Raw genomic sequence first — 22,558 nt, 5'->3', positions numbered from 1 at the left:
TTGGCTGAAAATGTAGTATTTACTCATACAGATGAGAAAACTGAGGCTCAGGGAGGTTCAATGAGTATAGAATATATACTAAGGTCATCAAAGTAATAAATGGGAGAATCTAGATTCAAATTTTGGACTTTATAAATTCTTAGTGTTCTTTCCATTATACCTTGGCATTCCCTAGTGAAAATTTGAACAAAATCTTTCCAAACTCTGGTGTTTTGTTTCTTTTCCAACATCATAGAATATTCTCGGACCATTTTCTATTTTTTAACAAAGAAGATATTTGTATGTGGAACCATTGCTGTCAACAGAAAAGGGATAATTGACCTGGCACCAGGCAGGGATGCTTCTATTGAATTTGTGGCTTTGAAAACTGATTTTAGCATTTCCTTGACTCTAAGGATTTATGAGCCTCCAGAGTTGTCAGGGTTCTATGGTATCCACTGTCTTTAATAATCTGTGGATTTCTTTGATTTTTGTCAGTGGAGCGTTAAAACTTTCAAAATTCATAGCAAGTGTCTTACACTCTACGTTGTTTCCATTCAACAGTATAACTTTGTAAACTTGACCTACCTCTGGCATATATTTAAGCTAATGTTTCACAAAATACACAAACTCCTTTTTGCAGTTGATCTCCACGCAGCTGATAAAACATCCAAGTGTTAGCTTCCCCCCTCCTCCCATTTTGATGTGGATGTGGATGGGAAGGGGGAGGGAAGAAGTTGTTATGATGCAAAGGCAAAGTTGGAAGAGTCATTTTTTTCCTCCAGAGAATCTTCTCTATTACCCTGTAATGACGTACCCACAATCCAGGATGTAACAGCCTGTTTGCTTAGTAGCCTTCAAAAATGTCCAAATCATGGCAAATGTGTTTACCTATGTTCTAGGTAATTGGTGACTTGTTAGCTTAGAGACCAATTTCAGGAATGTTTTATGTAAGGAGACTCCCCCAGGGATGCTCCTGCTCCTTTTGTAACCTGATGTAATTGTCCTGTGTTTATCAAAGACCTTTTGATACATTTTTTCCTTCTAAGTATTCTTTTCTTTAAGAATAATGATTTTAACACAACACAATGAATTTAATTCCTGAGCTAATTTAAAAATTCTTATTGGCATTTTTCATTTGTGATTTTATATCTTGCTCCTCTCAATCTGAGGGAGGAAATAATGTTAAAAGATTACTTTAAGGTACTGATTTTACTTGTTTTAACACCCTTAAACATTGGTTTTGTGGGTGTTTTGCTTGAATGAGGACTGTGGAATTAAGCTTTTTATGACTCAAGGTTTGGGGATATTAGATGCCAAATGTATGTTTTTTAAATTATCTAAAACACAGTTTTATTATAGAGAGGGAGAAAAACATTTAATGGAGAATATTTTTTATCACTAAGGAGACACTTATTATTTTGTTTAAATTTTCAGAGTATACTTATTTTCCTTTACAGTGTTTTCCACCCCACTCCACTCCACCCCTGAGCATTTTTCTGTTTCTTTAAATGTCTTCTCTGTTTTTTGTTTGCAGGCAGCTATCAATGGTGTAATACCCCAGGAAAATGGCATTCTGAGAAGGTATGTTGTAAGGTACTTAGTAGTAAAATGAGAATTTAGCAAAGCAAAAAAGACAGTTGTTAATTTTTTTGGTTTCACTTTTTGATAGAGCACTTTGTGATGATATTTGATGTATAAGTTCATTAATACAGTTATTCTTCTTTCAGACATTTTTATTACTCATATTAATTTCCTAAAGTCTCCAGTGTCTAACTGTATAATGTTATTTCAGATTGGGTGATACCACTTTTAAATGTGATTTTATTTTATTTTTAAGGAAACTTTTCAAGGTCATCTTCTAATCCATAAGATGGAAGGAACTGAATCCTTTAAACTGTTAGTAGTGAGAAAATGAGACATGCCTCAGTAACTCCAGAGCATGGTTATCATCTAACTATACAGGCTTTATCTCCAACCTTACTAAAAAATTCTTTTTTTTTCTCCCTTTTGTTTCTAAATTAAATTTATGTTAATTTGCAACAATTTGAGTAAGTCCTTAATAATGAAACTTCCCAGAGCACTGAGCTGTTTTACCTGAAGTATACAGTGTTAACATGTGGAATAGTCTTCCTGGTTTTGTGTCATTGCCAGAAGGTAAAATTGGAAGATGATGCCAAGAGAACTATAGTAGTTACAAAATAATTCCTTAAATTAAAAATAAATTCATAACTTTTCTCAAAATTGGAGACTGGTTCTGGATTAAAAGAGCACATTATAAAGTCATAGGAGGTAAAAACCATTCTCCCTTACAAGTGTGGTTTAATTACTTGATATGCGCCCCCCTGCCGTCCCCCCCTCCCCCCCGCAGTTCAAACTTTGGCTTGAATTTTGGTGGCTGGGATTTCTAAGTCACTGAAGCATGATCTGCTAAGTGCAGATGAGGCAAACAGAAACAGCAGACTACGAATGAGGTTGTTTTGGAAAGGACGAAAAGTGCTGTTGCAAAAACATCAAAAAATTTACCATGAACTGCAAAATGTGCTGTACTGTGTAGGAAACTGTGTATATTTAGAAAGGAAGAAAAATTCTGTTTGGTACCTATACCACCCTTAGTGATTAATGGTTTTTAGGTGAAAGCAATGATAAACAGGCCTATTCTCCACTTTTTCTTTTTTGAAAACTGCCAGAATTTCATCCAGAGTAAATGTGGCTGATTTCCAGAGTCTGTACCAAATAATTTTTCTGCGTTGGTTTGTTCGGGTTTCTTTTTTTTTTTTTTTGGTTCAGAAGCATTCAATTCTATTGAAGCCCTTGTCTAGAAAGCAAACCAGATGATTACAGAAACTTCCTTCAAGATTATTTTTTTCCTTGGTTAAGAAGGTTTTAGACTGCTAAATATGGCTCCAGTTTTATTCTTGAGTAAATGTTATTCCACTTTTTGTGCCAAAATTTTTGCTTACTAAACCCTTGTGGATTCAGCTGCTAGGTTCTGAGTACATAATTGGATATATCTTACAATTAATAGTATTTGCTATGGGTGAACTGTAGAAATTCCCTCATCCCTGGAAACATCCCATCTCTCCTGTCACAGAAGATAACTTTCTGGTTAATACATTTTATAGCTAGAGATTCAGTACGGAATTGATTTCTAATAAGGTTACTATGATATTTGGGGTTTAACTTTCATCAGAGTGGGTTTTTGTTCGTTTTGTTTGCTTGTTAAAGGAATGAATCATATGTCCACAAAAGAAAGTAATAGTTTTCAACTATTTCCTTACTAACTTTGTTCTTTAGTTTTGAAATCACTGTGGATTTGACAGAACTGAAAATTACTCTTGTATGTCTACTGACCAGAGGAAAGGAAAGAGGGCTCTTTGTACTTTCTCATAGATTTAACACTGAAAGTGGAAGACACAATGCTAGGAATGGTATATGTAGGCAGTTTAAAAGGATCTTTGTTTTGTGTGTTTGATATTTGTAGTAAGTTGATTATAGTATGTGAAAACAACTAACTCTTAATTTGTCAGTTTATACCTTAGCAGAGAGAAGAGCTACCAAAAAGAGTTGTTTTTTTTTAATATGAATTATTTTTGGAGGGAGAAGAACCTAATCTCTGCACTTTATAGCTTTTCTTGAAATCAGATGTTTATGTGAATTCAAAAGTGGGAATTTGTTTTTTTAACATGCCCATAAGTTCAAGGCAAAGAAACTAACTTTTTTAAATACTTAAGGCACTGTGCTAGGTATTTGATATAGTTTTCTTTATTAATGCCCATTAAAACCCTTAAGAAATAAATGCTCATATTTCATAGGTGAGGAAATTCAAGATTAGAGAATTTATAGATTCACTGAAGGCCACAAATATAGTAGTTGGTGAAGTCTGGATTTTCTCATTTTAAAAGCCATGCTCTTTCTTTTATGTCACTCTGTCCTCTTAAAGGTCAGTAACCCAGGCATGTCACAACTTTTAAGATTTTTTCCTTTGGGTAAAGAAGTTGAAATTTAATACACGTATATAACATCTTTCTTCCACAGCTTTGTTTTAACAGTTATTATTTGTAATAAGCAAGTAAAGGCATTTTACAGGTAGAGAGAACAAGGCATGAAGTGACTTGGCTCAGATGATACAGCATGATGTTGATGAGTCAGTAAGCAAATCTTCCGTCTCATCTTCCAAGGCTTATTTCACTAGACAATACATTGCTAATATAGCATATTTATAAAGTGTAAAAATATGCAGTCATAATCTAAACCATTCATTTAGTCATAAACAAACATCAAGTATGTACATGTATATTTACTACATCTTGTTGTAATATTTTATTTATTCAGAATATTGTCCAGAGCCTTTTAAAAAATTATTTTTGGAGAAAGCTGTTGTTAGAAAGGAGCACTAATGAATTACTTGTATTAGTAGAGAGTAGATGCTATCTTTTATAAAAATTTTATGAATTAATAGTGTAATTTTACTCATTGACTAAGTGGGTGGTATTTGTCAACTCATTTATTTTGTGATCCAGACAGATATACTCTATATTTGTCTATTGTTTAATTCATTGAGGAAACCTAGCGAAGACAGGTTTGTTTTCAAATCTTGAGCATTATTATAATAGCTTTCAGAATATATAAGTGCTGAGGTTTTCTGATTTAGAAAATGTCCATTTTGGCCAGTTAGTCTTTATTTATTGTCTTTTCAGATACCCGTTTTAAAAATCTGATCTTTTTCTAGACACAAATTTATCTTTAAGACACATGTTTTTTGCACCTAGAGGTTTTACCATGGGATGGACTTTTAAAAACTGAAATAAACAAGTGCAGGGTTTCTGTTTACTTTGCTTTTGTTCACTGTCTTCCAAGGATCTGTGTGGTTTGTAGAGGAAAGTTGAGCAAGGATAAAAACACTCCTTTAATTGAAGTTTAGATCTAAAATAGATTTCTCCATAGAGTTTGCCTTACCACCCAGTGTCTATTTTTTTTCTTTCTTTTAAATTATTAACTTAAAAAGAATAGTGAGAAGGTCAAATTATAGGATGGTAGTCTTCATAGATGAAAAATCTTAAAAAGTTTTTTTTGAGTTAACAGTTTTGGATGCCTTTGCACTCTTTGGATATCACTGAACGTTAGTCACAACTGACAAGATCATTCATTAACTGGTAATCTCTTTTCTCTCTGTCTCTCTTTTTTTTTTGATTGCTAGTAAAAAAAACTAATGTAAATTCATTATTTTTGTTGATCTCGAAATAGAGTAATTATAGCTAATAAGAAAAATTTCAAGAGATAGCTTTAAAAAAATCCTCTTTCTGGCTGAGAAACATACCAAAGAGTGTGCTCTGATTAGAAATATTAAACTATCTTCTAGAGTTAGGGTTTGGTAAAGGGAAAAAAAGCACCACACTAGCACCTCTTTCACAAAAGAGGGGATTTCATATAGGGAATGAGTTACACAGATATATAGTAGGTTGAAAGAGCAATAATGACTGCAGGAAACAACTGGACCATCAGGCCCACATGGGGGTGGGTTCTGCTGGTCGATGAGGAAGGGAGCCTAGGGCAGGAGGAGACTTAAAGCTGAGAAGGGTGGGCAGAGCCGGGACTGTATGGGGCAGATCCATGGTACCCACTCCAGGAAGCCTGCTCTAGGGCAGACCTGCCCAGAAGAGGCCTCTATTGACCATCAAAGGGCACAAGGTTACTCCTGGTACTGGAGGAAAAAAGGAAAGAGCTTGGGAGAGGTTGAAGTTAGCAGAACTTTGGAGCTCAGAGGAAGGGCCTTAGGAACTTGGCCCCAGACACATGAGAAAGAAGTCCTGCTCAGCTGATACTGGTATTTCTGACAGGATGCAGAGGCTTGTTTCGAAGTATTGAAAGAAAATAGAAGCTAACTTCAGTGGTTGATGCTGAAACAAAGTGGGTGTCATTGTTACGGTGTTGTTACTGCTAGGGTAACGTTGATAGGATCAGTGTGTAAACTGTAAGAATAGAATTTTGTCTGTGTCTGTGTGCACACACGTGTGCTGTTACTGTCCTTGTTTCTGTTACTGATCATAAAGCCATGGTTGATATTTACCAGTTTCTTCCACTATTTATTCTATATTCCCTCTGCCAGTGCCTCAGATAGTCAAGGTTCTCTACTTCATGGGACATCTCAAACATTCATTCTTGAAGAGTTAGAATCCTCAGTGGACTTATCCTTTTTAAAAAATTGGTTGTAGTTTCCCATTAACTCTTTTTTTTTTTTTTTTTTTTTTTTTTTTGCGGTACGCGGGCCTCTCACCGCTGTGGCCTCTCCCGTTGCGGAGCACGGGCTCCGGACGCTCAGGCTCAGCGACCATGGTTCACGGGCCCAGCCGCTCCGCGGCATGTGGGATCTTCCTGGACCGGGGCACGAACCCGTGTCCCCTGCATCGGCAGGCGGACTCTCAACCACTGCGCCACCAGGGAAGCCCCCCATTAACTCTTAATTTTGGACATACCCTAGAAAATAGTCCATTGCATAGCAACAACCTGGTTTTTTTTCCTTGGTAATCAAGACCAGCTAGTACCTCCTCCTTTGCTAGTTGATTCAGTAGCATGAGGAGTATAAAATGGCCAAGTGGCATTCTCAAATTCTAATACAGTGGAAGTACTGTGGAAACATTACATCCTGTGATTTCTGAACCATCAGAGCCCAAAGTTGCAGGAAGCAAAAATTTGGTAAGTTATTAGGCATAATAAGGGGAACCCTTACCACGACTTAATTCCCGTACTCATTTTTTTTCCTGGCAATATGAGATATATCACTGTGTTTTGGTCATTGATGTAAAGAATATACCACATCCTTTAAGGTGGAGTCCCAAGCTTTGAGGATATTCTCTCCCAACCTGTGGCATAACTATCTTCACCATTACACTATTCAGTCAAGCTAGCTGCTTCTGGGTAATGGTATACACCAGTGATACCAGTGCTGCACTTCTCTTACTGTGAAATGAGTTCCTTGGTTAGAACCAGTGTTGTGTGGGAAGCCATAGACCAATAAGGCATTCCCTAAATACATGAATGGTGGTGCTGGCAGAAGCATTGCTGTCAGGTGAGTCAATTTCATATTCAGAAAATTGTCTTTTTAGGTAAGAACAGATCACTGCCCCCTCCATTATAGAAATGATCCATTACCAGACCCCTGAGGAATGGGGCCGTATTGAGGGCTCCATATTGGTCTCTGTTGTTTGCAGTTTAGGCACTCAGTAGTTTCCTTAGCCAGATTCAGACTTGGTGAGGGTAAGTTGATGCTGTTGTGCCTATGCCTAACCTCTATCCCTATTGACATGGCCACATTGTACATTAATGCATTGAGTAGTCCTGGGGTAGTAAGGGAATAAGCTAACTGACATCAACAGAACAAGGTCATCTTATCCATATTGAGAACCTTTTTTTTTTTTTAAGTGGATAGCTTGTAGATAGCAGTTACCCCATGACATATATTCACATTTTGTGTTCATTCTAAACGATCCATTTCCAGTCCTCTTCCCCAGACTTCTGTGTCAGCCAGTTTTCTTTTTATTCTTTCCAAGTTCTGATCAGCTGGGCAACCCATTAACTGTTGCCCGTGATTCAGTGTAGATTTGTATCTCAGGTTATTTCTCCTTCTAAATGAAGTGGTCACCCTGTGGTACAACCTTAAGTTCTCCCCACTGGGAGGCTTTTCTTCCACTACTGTCTTTCAGGGATATCTTTGATTGGGATTGTAATGTTTCAGCAGTCTGTTTTTGGTTGGTACCAGCATATTATACATAACCATTTTTTCCTTTCCCAGTCCAAATTTTTTTCTTTCTCAGTTAGCTTAGATATCTCTTATGCACTGATGAAAAGTACAAGGTGCAGCAGGCAGCCATGTACCATAATATGCTTCTGACCCCTGGACCCCAAAACTTCACCAAGGTGAAGGCCTCTGCATTTTCGTGGTGTGTATCTCCTAATCTCTAGCATGCATGTATCTTAGCAAAGCATCCAAGTACTTGCTGCTTTTGCTCTTCAGGACCAATCTACATTGTCATCACTATAGTGTTTTGTGGAATACCTGGGTTATCAAGATCTATCCAGGCTAGATTATTATGCCAAAGAGCAAGAGAGTTGTTATAATCTTCAGGAAAATATAGTGAAGGTATATTGTTTACCCTGCTGAGAGGAAGCAAAACGCTTGTCATGGTGCTTGCAAATTAAAATAGAGGGAAAAAAAAGTCTGTGCAAGTTTAGTTGCTTCCTGTTGTCTCCTCCTACATAATAACCCTAATTCCATGAATTAGGAAGTCAATATGAGCTATCTATCGGGATCTGGGAAAAAACTACAGGGTAGGTTGAATAGATTGAATGAACACTGTATGATTGGATTTAGGCCAAAACCTCATTTACCACCATAACTTCCATTTTTGTATCCCCAGGAATTAGTATTAGAGTTAGCATCTAGTAATCCTCTAAAGATCTAGATATTTTCCTTTTTTCAGTACACAAACCCCTAGTAAATGGCTACAGGTCTCTTAGGGGAATTCTTAGAGGAAAATTTACAATACACATGTGGCTCTGTTGCATTGTCTTTGGGGGACCAAGGACTTTGTGTTTGGCAACTGGGAGTGACTGTGACCCTCCATTATAGTTATGGAAGTTAGGATCTAGGCTGCCAGATCTAGGTTTCTGTTGTTTATAGATCAAGTAATATTTTAGTCAACTGACTTTTCATTTTGTTTCTTAGAAGTACCATGTTCAATAAAGCACTACTAAAGGTCTCTGCAGGTTGAAATCTTCTGATTGCCACATTTTGTCCATGCTGTCCGTAACATCATTGCTCCCTCCTTTTTCTTGTTAAACTCTGCCATTTGACCTATGCACTCTGGGATCTCATCATGCCTATTAGGGAGTCCTTTTCAGTGATGTCATCTCCCCATGTTATTCCCAACCCACAGAAGACAGCCACTACAGAGTTTTTCAAGGATGTAGATTCCCTCACTAATGTATTTTTCAGTGCTTTAGTGCAGTGTTCTCTGGGACCTCATGGATTATGTAGTAGGAGGATGTGTATAATATATTCAGGTTGTACATGGTTAATCCACTTTAGCATTCATATTTTTCTAAGCATCTGGATTTCTTCTACATTTTGACAGGAAAGTTTGGGCATTTCCTCCTCATTAAATGTAGACTCCTTTGGGATTCAAGTTTCATTCAGTTGACAAGGAAACTATTAGAAGTACTTACAACTGCTTAAGCAAATATATTATATTTGGCCCTATTCAAACTCTTTTGGTCAAACTCACTTAAAATTCATTTCTACAACTGTTCCCTAGGTTTTTGCTGATATAATTTATCAAAATATTATAATTACTTTTGGATATAAGCTGTCTTTTCTCAGTTAAGACATTGTACTTATTTTCTTGGAACATGCCTACATCTGATTTTATAGGTAATAAGGAATGGTGGAGGTAGGTTTTGAGAATAGACATCCCCCTTCAAGGCAACTGTCTCAGGTAAGAGTATTCATAGTTTTTAAGCAAGAAGCTAATCTCGGTCATGGGAGGAGGAGCTGTTTCTGCTTACAGAAGAGGCTCAGAGACACTCCAGGGGTTCAGGATTCCGACATTCACCTGAATCCGCTCAGGTATCCCCATTTCACATCTTAGGTTCTCACTCCTTCCACAACAGTGCCTTAACTTTCACAAAAGTGACTTAGTATGTATGTTCAACTTTCACTGTAAATATGCAAGCTGCAAAATTAAATTTTGAGTCCAATTCTTAGGAAGATCATACCTGTGGTTATAAGAAATAAGAAGCTCTTTTTAAAGTGCCACTTCAGAAACTCTGTAACTTTCTTATCATGAATTGAACTGAAATTTAAAAACCCCAAGTGTGTCATTTTATTCTGTAAGCTCTCCTTTAGAGTCAGAAGCAGCCTGCTCATAGTCCTTGTCATTATTACCACCATAATAGTCAGGTCAGATAGTCATTTGGTTCCCTTTGGCACTTGTTTCAATAATGATAATTAATCATTATGCCAGTGCATGGCTTGGATCACTAGCATCCCATTTTCCATTGGCAAGGAGTTCAGCAGTGCATTGAAGGTCAAGGCCATAATCAAGCCAGTTCCTGAATCCTTTGTTTCCTGGGGCACCTCCATTATCAAGAAAATGAAACCACACTAGGGTATTTTTAACAGAGGGAATTTAATGTAGGATTGGTTACACAGGTGTGGAAGACTAAAAGAGCAAAAAAGTAAAACTGAAGTAACCTAGATACAATAACTGCTTCAGGAAGTTACTGCTTGAAGGTCTAGGGAACAAAGGGATTAACAGAACTTTGAAACTCAGAGGAGCTCTTTGAAGCTGAAGATCAGACCTCTGTGGAATGTATACTGTCCAGCCATTAGTGATATCTCAGAGGGAATGACAAGAAGCTGGTTATAAGAGTGCTGAAAAAAGCAGGAGACTGAAAGCTGTAGGGTGATGCTGATTGAAATGCATGCAAACAGGAAGAAGGAAGTCTTTCCTCCCCTCCTCCTAACTACTAATCTCTACCTAGTATCCTCTATTTGACAAAGGTCTATCAGGAAACCATATGCCAAAGGAAAAATATAATTTTGCAGAATCCTAGCCCCTGCATTACAGAATAGACTATAGAAGGATGAATTTGGAGTTAAGAAAACAATGTCAGTGACCTAACTGCTAATTAGCTGTTTTTCTTAGGTTCTGAGAAGTTGTGACAACATTTAGATATGTGAAGTATTATTGCACACATTCTGTTCATAGATGCCTAGAAGCTCACTTTGGCTTCCAAACAGTGACATTCTTCCTGCTTTGGACATTTTCTCTGTTCTCATATTTTTCTTCCCACATTACTTTCCTTGACTCTGACAACTGGGAGAATGGATAGGTTTTTGTCTTTGGATCAGTGATTAGAGTGTCTGAACTCTGGTGAGATCTAAGCTAGTCACTTTCAAACTTTTTTGACAAGACCTACAATGAGAAATATTTGCATTCCAAAATACACATATTACAAATATGTCCCAGAATCAAAAGTTTTATGAAATAATACTTGGTCCTAACTATTTAGTGAAATATACTGATAATTTCTATCCTATTCTATCCTGTCCTATTCTTTTCTATTCTTAATCTTATTCTGATTGTGTTCTTTAAAAGACTTACCACAACTCAATCAATTATGTAATCTATAATTTGATAAACACTGATCAAAGCAACAGTGTGAAGTAAATGTAAATATTCTCTCCTTCTTAATTGTATAAGCAATGCTTAACTTGGCAAGTTTTTGGTCATTTTTGTTGTTGTTCCTATTCGGGCCCCCAACACATTATTTTTCTTTAAATTCAGGGTGAGAAGAAAGATATTTTAGAACTGAGCTTGTAGTTCTGGTGGTGGAGAAAAATTATACAGTAATGATATTTAATAGGAGCATTTCTTATGTTTCCTCCCTCCCTACTTTTCCTACTGAGGGGGGAAAAACAGTGACAATATATATATGATAACTTAAATCAAAGAAAAAAAAATCCAAATTCTTCATAATTATTTCTCTACTCATTAGTTTGTCAAATATTTGTATATCTTCTATGTATAAAATCTTGAACTCAGCAGATGATACAGCCATTAAAAACACAAATGTGAGCTTCATAATTATTGATAGTAGTGAGATGTTATAACTAGTCTGAGGTAGTAAAACATGCTCTGAGTTGAAAAATAATCTGAGATATGAAAGATAAATATAATTAGCTAGAAGAAAGATGGAATTTGGGGATGGGAAGGAAAGAATATTCTTAGAAGGAATAATTTTTATGTTACCTCATGAACTAGGAAGGATCAAGGTAAGACAAAAAACAAAAAGCTGTTCTGGCTATTAGCATAGAGAGATGGAGATAGCATAGCACAAGATGCAGATGGGAAGGTAGACAGGATTCAGATCATATAGGGCCTTGTACGCCACTTTGACCATTTATATGAAGAGCAAAGGGGAGTATAGAAGAAAATGATATGAAGACATTTGTCTTTAATTTCACTCTAGCGGTGGTATGGGATGAAATGCAGGGGAGTAAGGGTATGTATGGAGTTAGGCTATTGCATTAATCTGTGTAAGAGGTGACTGTGGCTTGGACTAGGGTGGCAGCTCCGGAGGGGAAAGGTAGATGACTTATCTAAAAGATATTTAGGAGGTAAAACTGAAAGGACTAGTTAGATGTGGGAGTTGAGAGAGAAAAAGAGGGCAAGGATAATGCCAGAGGTTTCTAGCTTGGGTAGCTAATATGTGGAATAAATGGGAAAATCAGGCTCGGGGAAACATTAATGGTTTAAACTTTGGCTGTACTGGGTTTGAGGTTTGGGATCTTACTAAGTACTAGGCATTGTGCTAAGCTTTTCATACACATTATTTGATCTAATCCTTACAAATATAATTAATTTTCCTATTTTACAAATGAGACAGCTATTAAGTGGACAGAGCCACAATTTCATTTTTATTCTTTAAGAAGGGAGAGATTCAACCATGTTTAAATGTTTCTGAGAAGAATCCAGAAGAGAAGGAGATGTTGAAGATAATGGAAGGGAAAGGGATAATCCATAATGTAAGGCTAATGAGTAGATGCGTAGATAGAACGATGTCTTCTCTATTTAGAGAAAGAGAGTGCATATGCAGGTTAGTTTGTGGATTTGATGTTAGAAGGGTAAGGGAATTTCTTCTTGATGGCATCTGTTTTCTCTGCAAAGGTAGGAAAAATATATTTTAAGACTGAGGAGTGAGAGGGAGAATGGAGGTTTAGGGATGGTTAAGTTTCAGAATAGTTTTTGTGGAAAGTAGAGTTAATGAATCAATTAATGATTCGGTAAGTAAATGCGAGTGGGTTAAGAAGATACTGTTAGTAATTCACAGAGTTTAAAATGTGTTTTATCAGCATCATAACAGCATAAGGCAAAAGTCTAATTAAAAGGGATATGTGTGATACTGCTAACAGACATAGAAAGGCAAGCATGGGAGGGAGAGTAATGTGGCTTTCAGTCATTGGGAGAGATTTTATGGAAGAATTAGAATTTACTTAGTCCATGATGCACAGGTAGGTAAATTTGATATGAAGAACAACACAAGCCAAGTACAGTTAAGTCCCCTCTATACAAATGAGTTCTGTTTCGAGAGTGCTTTCGTAAGTCCAGTTTGTTCCTAAGTTCAACAAAGTTAGCCTAGGTACCCAGCTAACACAATCAGCCATATAGTATTGTGCTGTAATAGGTTTATAATACTTTCGCATCTTTGAAAGTTCGCAACTTGAAGGTTTGTATGTATGGGACTTACAGTATGGAGTGGGTCCTTAGTGGTAATCTGTAGTTATTTGGTTGATGATAATTCTTCTTTTATGTCAATATTTCAGTGACTATGGGGGTGAGCCTATATCAGGACCTGCATTTGATCCAGCAAATCACCCAGCTCCAGCTCCTGCTCCTGCTCCCTCTTCTTCTTCAGCATTTCGACCTGTAATGCCATCTAGGCAAATTGTAGAAAGGCAACCTCGGATGCTGGACTTCAGGGTTGAGTACAGAGACAGAAATGTTGATGTGGTACTTGAAGACAGCTGTACCGTTGGTAAGGTTTTTCCTACCATATAGCCTCCACAAATAATTCATTAGGTAAACATTCAGTTTACATTCTTTTGTTTTGAGTTGACTGCTGACAAGAAGGAAATAAAAACAAATTGATATTGTTTCATACAGATTATTGTGTTCTAATTTTAAATACTGTCTTCAGATTGAGGTAAGTTTGAGAGTAATTTTTTTTTTGTTCCACATATGCAGAATGATATATGAAGCTGTTTTAGGGCAGATACAAATCAAACATCTCAGAGCTTAAAAAAAATACCAGAATTATTAAGTATATTGATATCAGACTTTATAGCTGAAGCTCCTTCATTTTTAATACTATGATTAATGAGAAATCAGAAATAAGACATTTCCATCACTTCTTCTCCCTGCCAGCTAAATAAATGGTGTAGTACTGTTCTCTCAAAGGAGACTCATAGTTTATGCCTGCCATTTTCAGACAAACTTTACCAAAATTCTGTAGAGAAACTGTTGAATTCATGTTTGATTCAGATTATTTGATCCATGTTTGTTGCAGAACTAGAAATTGTATTAATTTCTATTTTAATACGGTTTTGCCTTATATCTAAATTTTAGATGTTTCTGAAATTTTGCCTTTGTTCCTTTTTGGGGAGATCCTTTCCTAATTTTATTTAATTTTATTAATTGAGGTACCAGTCTGTGGCCTGTTAGGAACTGAGATGCACAGCAGGAGGTGAGTGGCGGGCAAGTGAGCAAAGCTTCATCTGTATTTATAGCCACTCCCCATCGCTTGCATTACCTCCTGAGCTCCACCTCCTGTGAGATCACCAGTGGCATTAGATTCTCATAGGAGCACAGACCATACTGTGAACGGCGCATGCGAGGGATCTAGGTTGCGCACTCCTTATGAGAATCTAATGCCTGATGATCTGAGGTGGAGCTGAGGCAGTGATACTAGCACTGGGGAGCAGCTGCAAATACAGATTGTCATTAGAAGAGAGGTTTGACTGCCCAGAGACCGTAATAAATCAGTTGCTTGCAGACTCATATCAAAACCCTGTCAGTGAGTGGCAAGTGACAATTAAGCAAGGCTTTATAGTGGCAAGTGAGTTGATGTACTTCAATTGTTAGCTGCATCTGGTGGCAGGCTTTAAGTCAGAATCCGGCACTTATTTTAGTCCATGAGTGGCCTGCCCATTATTTTATTTACCACTTCTATCCGCGCCTCTTTCCCACTCTGCGCACTTGTCTCAAAGTTTTGGTAAGCCCACAAGCTAACCCTAGCCAAAATGAGTAAAAAACAAATGTCGCTGGAGAGCTTCTTTGAAAAGGGGGAAGGACCCAATGATGAGACAGCAGAAGAGTCTAAGGCTGCCAACAAAAAGAAAGCTGCATTTAAAAGAAAATACCAAGAGTCCTACTTAAATTACAGGTTCATTGCAACAGGTGATTGACATTCTCCAACCCCGCTTTGTATAATATGTGGCAACCGGTTATCCAGTGCAGCTGTGAAGCCTTCAAAACTGCTTTGCCACATGGAGACAAAGCACCCTACATTAAAGACAAGCCTTTGGAGTTTTTCAAAAGAAAAAAATGTGAACACAAGAATAGAAGTAATTATTGAAGGCCACCACTTCATCGAATGTGTCTGCACTGAGAGCATCATTCTTAGTGGCTAACCGCATTGCTAAAGCTAAGAAGCCTTTTACTATTGGTGAAGAGTTGATCCTGCCTGCTGCTAAGGACATTTGGTGTGAACTTTTAAGAGAGGCTGCAGTTCAGAAGATGGCACGTGTTCCTCTTTCAGTTAGCACCATAACTAGATGAATTGATGAAATAGCAGAGGATATTGAGGCATAATTGTTAGAGGATTAATGAGTCACCGTGGTACGCAACCCTGGTTGACGAATCGACCGATGTTGACAAGGCAACAGTGCTTGTTTTTGTGCGATATATTTTTCAGGAGGATGTGCATGAGGGTATGTTATGTGCACTTTTGTTGCCAGCCAACACTACAGCTGCAGAACTATTCAAGTCTTTGAATTATTACATATCAAGAAACCTGAATGGGTCATTTTGTGTTGGTACATGCATGGACGGAGCAGCTGCCATGACTGGATGGCTCTCTGGTTTCTCAACTCAAGTCAAAGAGGTCGTTTCTCAAATGTAAGTCTACGCACTGTATCATCCGTAGAGAAATGCAGGCTAGCTGAAAAATGTCACCTGAACTTAAGAGCGTTTTGCAGGATGTGATTAAAATTATCAGCCATATTTAAAGTGCATGCCCTTAACTCACATCTGTTCACGCAGCTCTGTGAGGAGGAGGATGCAGAGCACACACGTCTTCTCTTATACACAGAAGTGAGATGGCTTTCTAAAGGTAGATCACTGGCCAGAGTTTTTGAGTTATGAGAACCACTCCAGAGATTTCTTTTAGAAAAATGGTCACCACTGGCAGCACATTTCAGTGTCACAGAATGGGTCACAAAACTTGCTTACTTGTGTGACATATTCAACCTGCTCAACGAACTCAATCTGTCACTTCAGGGGAGAACGACAACTGTGTTCAAGTCGGCAGAAAAAGAGGCTGCATTCAAAGCCAAACTTGAATTATGGGGGCGACAAGTGAACACTGGGATTTTTGACATGTTTCAAACATTGGCAGAGATTTTGAAAGAGACTGAGCCAGGGCCTTCTTTCTCCCAGCTGGTGCATGATCACCTATCTCAGCTTTCAAAAGAGTTTGAGCATTACTTCCCAACCACAGAAGACTGAACTGGGAAGGAATGGATCTGTGACCCATTTGTGAATAAGCCAGGTGAATCGACTTTGTCCTTCCTAGAAGAGGATCAACTGGTTGAGATCACAAATGACGGTAGCCTTAAAAGTATGTTTGAGACAACTTCAAATCTCCATATGTTCTGGATGAAAGCTAAGGCGGAATATCCTGAGATTGCCACAAAAAGCACTGAAAAGGCTGCTTCCATTTCCAACACCCTATCTTTGTGAAGCAGGGTTTTCTGCAGTGACAGCAGCCAAAACGAGATTATGGAGTAGACTGGACATAAGCAACACACTTTGGGTGTCACTGTCTCCCGTCACCCCCAGATGGGACCATCTAGTTGCAGGAAAACAAGCTCAGGGCTCCCACTGATTCTGCATTATGGTGAGTTGTATAATTATTTCATTATATATTACAATGTAATAATAATAGAAATAAAGTGCACAATAAATGTAATGTGCTTGAATCATCCTGAAACCATCCCCCCACCCCGTCTGTGGAAAAACTGTCTTCCACGAAACCAGTCCCTAGTGCCAAAAAGGTTGGGGACCGCTGCATTACAGAGAAAAGCAAGTCTGTTAAAAGAGTAATCATTCCCAAACATGAATCAGATTGTTATTCCCTTACTTAAAACCATTTAGAAACTTTCCATTGTTTTGGGGATAAAATTCAAATCTTTTAACATGACCTGTAAGTACTGCTCGACCAGACCCTGCTGCATTTCTAGTTTTCATCCATTATCACTCTCCTTCTTACTCACCATGCCTGAGTTGTAACGGACCTCTTTCAGTTCCTTGAATAGGTTATTAGCTCAGGGCCTTTGTACTTGTTTCTTTTTTTGCCTGGATTCCTCCCCTAGTCTAGTCCCTTCTCCCTGTGCCCATCCCCATGCCCCCAAATATTCTCCTATACATTCCTTTTTATTTTAAAAATGAGATATATACAGTATAGTTTTATTAACTATGGGTACATTGTTGTACAGTGGATCTCTAGAACTGTTTCATCTTGAGTAAGTGAAACTCTATATCCACTGAACAGCAACTTCCCATTTTCCCCTCCTGCAAGCCCCCTGGCACTCATCATTCTGCTTTCTGCGTCTATGAGTTTGACTACTTTAAATACCTTATATAAGTGGAATCATGCAACATTTGTCTTTCTGGCTTATTTCGCTTCATATGATAAGTGAAAGGCTCATCCATGTTGTAGCATATTACAGAATTTCCTTCCTTTTAAAAAGCTGAATAATATTCCATTGTATGTATACACCACGTTTTCTTTATCCGTTCATCTGTTGATGGGCATTTAGGTTGTTTCCACCTCTTGACTATTGTGAATAATGCTACAGTGAACATGGGATTGCAAGTATCTCTTGAGACACTGCTTTCAATTCTTATTTTTGGTGTGTGTGTGTGTTGTTTTATTTTATTTTATTGCAATATAGTTGATTTACAATGTTGTGTAAGTTTCAGGTGTACAGCAAAGTGATTCAGTTATACATGTACATATATTCATGCTTTTTTAGATTCTTTTCTCATATAGGTTATCGCAGAATATTGATTCAGTTATACATGTACATATATTCATGCTTTTTTAGATCCTTTTCTCATATAGGTTATCACAGAATATTGAATAGAATTCCCTGTGCTATACAGTAGGTCCTTGTTGGTTATCTATCTTATATGTAGTAGTGTATGTGTGTGTTCATCCCAGGCTTCTGATTTATCCCTCCCAACCCCCTATGTTTCCCTTTTGGTAACCATAAGTTTGTTTTCGCTATCTGTAAGTCCATTTCTGTTTTGTAAATAAGTTCATTTGTTTCTTTTCTTTCTTTTTTTAAAATTAGATTCCACATATGAATGATATCATATGATATTTGTCTTTCTTTCTCTGATTTACTTCACTTAGTGTAATAATCCCTAGGTCCAACCATGTTGCTGCAAATGGCATTATTTCATTCTTTTTTATGGCTGAGTAATATTCCCTTGTATATAGGTACCACCACAGCTTTACCCGTTCCTCCGTCGATGGACATTTAGGTCAGTTCTTTTGGATTAATACCCAGAAGTGAGATTGCTGGATCATATGTTAGCTCTATTTTTAATTTTTGAGGAGCTTCCATACTCTTTACCATAGTAGCTGCACATTTTACATTTTCAGCAATAATGCACAAGGGTTCCAATTTTTTCACATCCTTACCAACACTTGTTATTTTCTGTTGTTTTTGTTTTTATAATGGCCATCTTAACATGTATGAGTTGATATCTCGTGGTTTTGGTTTGCATTTCATGATGATTGGTGATACTGAGCATCTTTTCATATACCTTTTGGTCATTTATATGTCTTTTTTGGAGAAATGTCTAATCAAGTCCTTTGCCCATTTTAAAATTGGGTTATTTAACTTTTTGCTATTGAATTGTGAATTTATTTGTTTTTTTTTTTAATTTATTTGTTTTGAATATGACCCCTTAACAGATATGTGGTTTGCAAATATTTCCTCCCATTCTGTAGGTTGCCTTTTTACTCTGTTGATTGTTTCTTTTGCTGCACAAAAGCTTTTTAGTTTAATGTAGTCCCACTAGTCTATTTTTACATTTGTTGTCTATGCTTCTGGTGTCATATCCAAGAAATCACTGCCAAGATAAATGTTATGGAGGTTTTTCTGTATGTTTTCTTCTAGTAGTTTTATACTTTGAGACCTGTAATCCATTTTGAGTTAATTTTTGGGTATGATGTAAGATAAAGGTCTAATTTCATTCTTTTGCATGTGGATATCCAGTTATGCCCGTACCATTTGTTAAAGGGACTGTCCTTTCTCCATCATGTAGACTTGGCACCCTTGTCAAAGATCATTTGACCTATATGTGTGGGTTTATTTCCGGGCTCTCTGTTCTGTTCTATTGGTCTATATTTCCATCTTTACACCAGTACCATACTGTTTTGATTACTTTGTAAAATGTTTTTAAGTAAGTGTGAGGCCTCGAGCTTCATTCTTTCTCAAGATTGTTTTAGCTATTCAGGGTCCTTTGTGGTTCCATATGAATTTTGGTATTGGTTTTTCTATTTCTACAAAAAATGCCATCGGGATTTTGATAGGGATCACATTGAATCTGTATGTCCCTTTGGGTAGTATGGACATTTTAACAATATTAAGTCTCTCAATCCATGAACATGTGATGTCTTTCCATTTATCTGTTTCATCTTTTAATGTCTTTCAGCAGTGTTTTATAGTTTTCATTGACAGGTCTTTTGCCTTCTTGGTTAAGTTTATTCCTATGTATTTTATTCTTCTGATGCTATTATAAATGGGATTGTTTTCTTAGTTTCCCTTTTGGATTATTTGTTGTTACTATATAGAAACATAGCTATTTTGTATCCTGCAACTTTGCTGAATTCATTTATTAGTGCTAATATGGTTTGTGTGTGTGTGTGTGTGTGTGTGTGTGTGTGTGTAATCTTCAGGGTTCTTTACATATAAGACATATTATCTACAAAGAGAGATAATGTTATTTCTTTTTTCCTGATTTGGATGCCTTTCATTTCTTTTTGTTGCCTAATTGCTCTGGCTAGGATTTCCAATACTATGCTGAAAAGAAGTGGCAAGAGTGGGCATCCTTGTATTGTTCATGATCTTTAGAGGAAAAGTTTTTCGTTTTCACTATTGAGTAAGATGTTAGCTGTCATCTTTTCATATATGGCCTTTATTGTATTAAGGTAATTTCCTTTTGTTCCTAGTTCGTTGAGTGTTTTTGTCATGAAATGGTATTTTGTCAGATGATTTTTCTGTATCTATTGAGATGACCATGTGATATTTTCCCCTTCATTCTGTTAATATGGTATATCACATTGATTGATTTTCATATGTTGAACCATGCTTGCATCCCATGGATAAATTCTACTTGGTATATGATCCTTTTAATGTGCTGTCAAATTCAGTTTTTAAGTGTTTTGCTGAGGATTTTTGCATCTATATTCATCAGGAATATTAGCCTGTTGGTTTTTGTTGTTGTTCTTCTTCTTCTTATACTGTTTTTTCCCTGGTTTTGGCAACAGGGTAATGTTGGCCTCATAAAATGAGTATGGAAGTGTTCTACCTCTTCAAATTTGGGAAGATTTCGAGAAAGATTGATGTTAACTTTTCTTTAAATGTTTGGTAGAATTCTCCAATGAAGCCATCTGGTGCTGGTCTTTTTTTATTGGGAGGGTTTTGATTATTGATTCAGTCTCCTTACTTAGTTATAAGTGTGTTCAGATTTTCTTTTTCTTTATGATTCAGTCTTGGTAGATTATATGTTTCTAGGAATTTACCCATTTCTTCTAAGTTATCCCATTTGTTGGTATATAATTGTTTATAGTAGTCTCTGTGATTCTTTTTATCTTTGTGGCATCAGTTGTAATATCTCCTTTTTCATTTCTGATTTTATTTGAGTCTTATTTTTTCTTGGCTTAGGCTGAAAATTCATCAGTTTTGTTGATTGTTTCAAACATCAGCTCTTAGTTAGATTGATTTTGTCTGTTGTTTTCCTATTCTCTTTTCATTTATTTCTAGTCTTTATTGAAGACTAACTTCCTCACTTCTACTAAGTTTGGGCTTAGTTTGTTCCTCTTTTTCTTGTTACTTGAAGTGTAAAGTTAGGTTGTTTATTTGAGATCTTTCTACTTTTTTGATGTAGGCCTCTAGTACTATAAACTTTCCTCTTAGTACTGCTTTCCCTGCATCCCATAAGTTTTGGTATTTTGTGTTTTATTTTCATTTGTCTCATGATATTTTCTAATTCTCTTACGATTTCTTCTTTGGCCGATTGGTTGTTCAAGCAAAAGTTGTTTAATTTCTATATATTTGTGAATTTTCCAGGATAGATGACATGTTAGGTTACAAACAACAGATTTAAGAAGATTGAAATCATACCAAGTATGTTTTCCAGCCACAATATACTGAAACTAAAAATCAATAGCACTTTTCCTTTACCCTTTTCTTCTTAAATTTATTATCTATCCTGGAGCATGTTCCATGTGTGCTTGAGAAGAATGTGTATTCTGGTGCTGTTGGGTGTTATGTTTTGTACATGTCTGTTAGTTCCATTTCATCTACAGTGTTGTTCAAGTCCTTATTGATATTCTCTGTGGAAGTTTTATCCAGTATCGAAATCCCCTACTATTATTGTGTTGTATATTTCTCCCCTCTGTTCTTCCATTGTTTGCTTTATATATTGGGTTCTTTGTTTTGGGGTACATATATGCTTATAATTGGTACATCTTCCTGGTGAGTTGACTCTTTTGTCATTATATAATATCTTTCTCTCTTGTAGCTCTTTTTTCTGAGTTTTTAAAAAAATTGAATTATAGTTGATTTATAGTATTATGTTAATTTCAGGTGTACAGCATAGTGATTCAGTATTTTTGCAGATTATATTCCATTATAGGTTATTACAAGATATTAGGTATAATTCCCTGTGCTATATAGTATTATTTCAGATTTTTATCTGTTTTAAGAAAACTAGAAGGCAGTCCTATATTAAATAAATTTTAACTGCTATTGTATGGCATGTGACTGAGTAGATAACAGTGTCTCTTTCAAATTGACCTGATTCTTTTTGTTGCTGGAATATTTGGCATATAGTGAAAGTTCATGGACATTTTAATCACTTGAACCACTTTTTCATTGGTTCACTCAGTTGGAGTGACATCCACTGCTCATTTCAAAGATGGTGATCAAAATGCTGGCTTCTGGATTATACATCTTAATATTACACTTTAAGTCTATTGTAGTTTGGAGAATATGAACTATTTTAAAGCTTTTTTATAGAAATATATGATAGAATTTCTAGGGATCACATTTTGTAAACTCTTGGCCTTTTAATTCACTGTAAAAGCAGACTTGTGCCTAAGTATGGTAGACTAGAAGCATTTGTGTTATTCTGTTTGAAAACAAATACAATTTAAATAGTTACATATGTTTTGTAAATAAAATTTGATTCCAAATGAATTGTAAACCAAATATTATTATTGTATGATATGTATCTTTCTCCTGCTTCTCTAAACTCTTCCAATTTTTTACTCTGGATTATAGTTGTTCTCTTATTATAAATTATGTGCCAGTCACACATCACGTCATGCACCTTTTCTTTGTTCATTGTTGGTTTGTTGATATGCATCACTGTGGAAGGTATACTCAGGGATATTTGGGATTGTTAGAAGTTTTTTCTTCTTTCATTTCTTTCACTGC

At 36.5% G+C, this 22,558-nt stretch overlaps 1 protein-coding gene across 2 annotated transcripts in view; it reads left to right on the top strand.

The window, feature by feature from the left end:
• Positions 1-22,558, top strand: part of FAF1 (Fas associated factor 1) — a 495,949-nt gene that overhangs the window by 173,289 nt on the left and 300,102 nt on the right. The window contains exons 3-4 of one of the 2 annotated variants that reach the window (XM_079933727.1): positions 1,517-1,563; positions 13,367-13,578. In XM_079933727.1, coding sequence (XP_079789853.1) covers positions 1,517-1,563; positions 13,367-13,578 — 259 coding nt within the window. Of the gene's footprint in view, positions 1-1,516; positions 1,564-13,366; positions 13,579-15,035; positions 16,720-22,558 lie in introns of those variants that run through there. The other variant, XM_079933728.1, reaches the window with a different exon arrangement.

The sequence above is a fragment of the Stenella coeruleoalba genome (genome assembly GCF_951394435.1).
Source record: "Stenella coeruleoalba genome assembly, chromosome: 1".
Taxonomy (NCBI): Eukaryota; Metazoa; Chordata; class Mammalia; order Artiodactyla; family Delphinidae; genus Stenella; species Stenella coeruleoalba.
The sequence above is the reverse complement of the archived record's forward strand: the minus strand, read 5'-3'. Positions and strand labels throughout refer to the sequence as shown.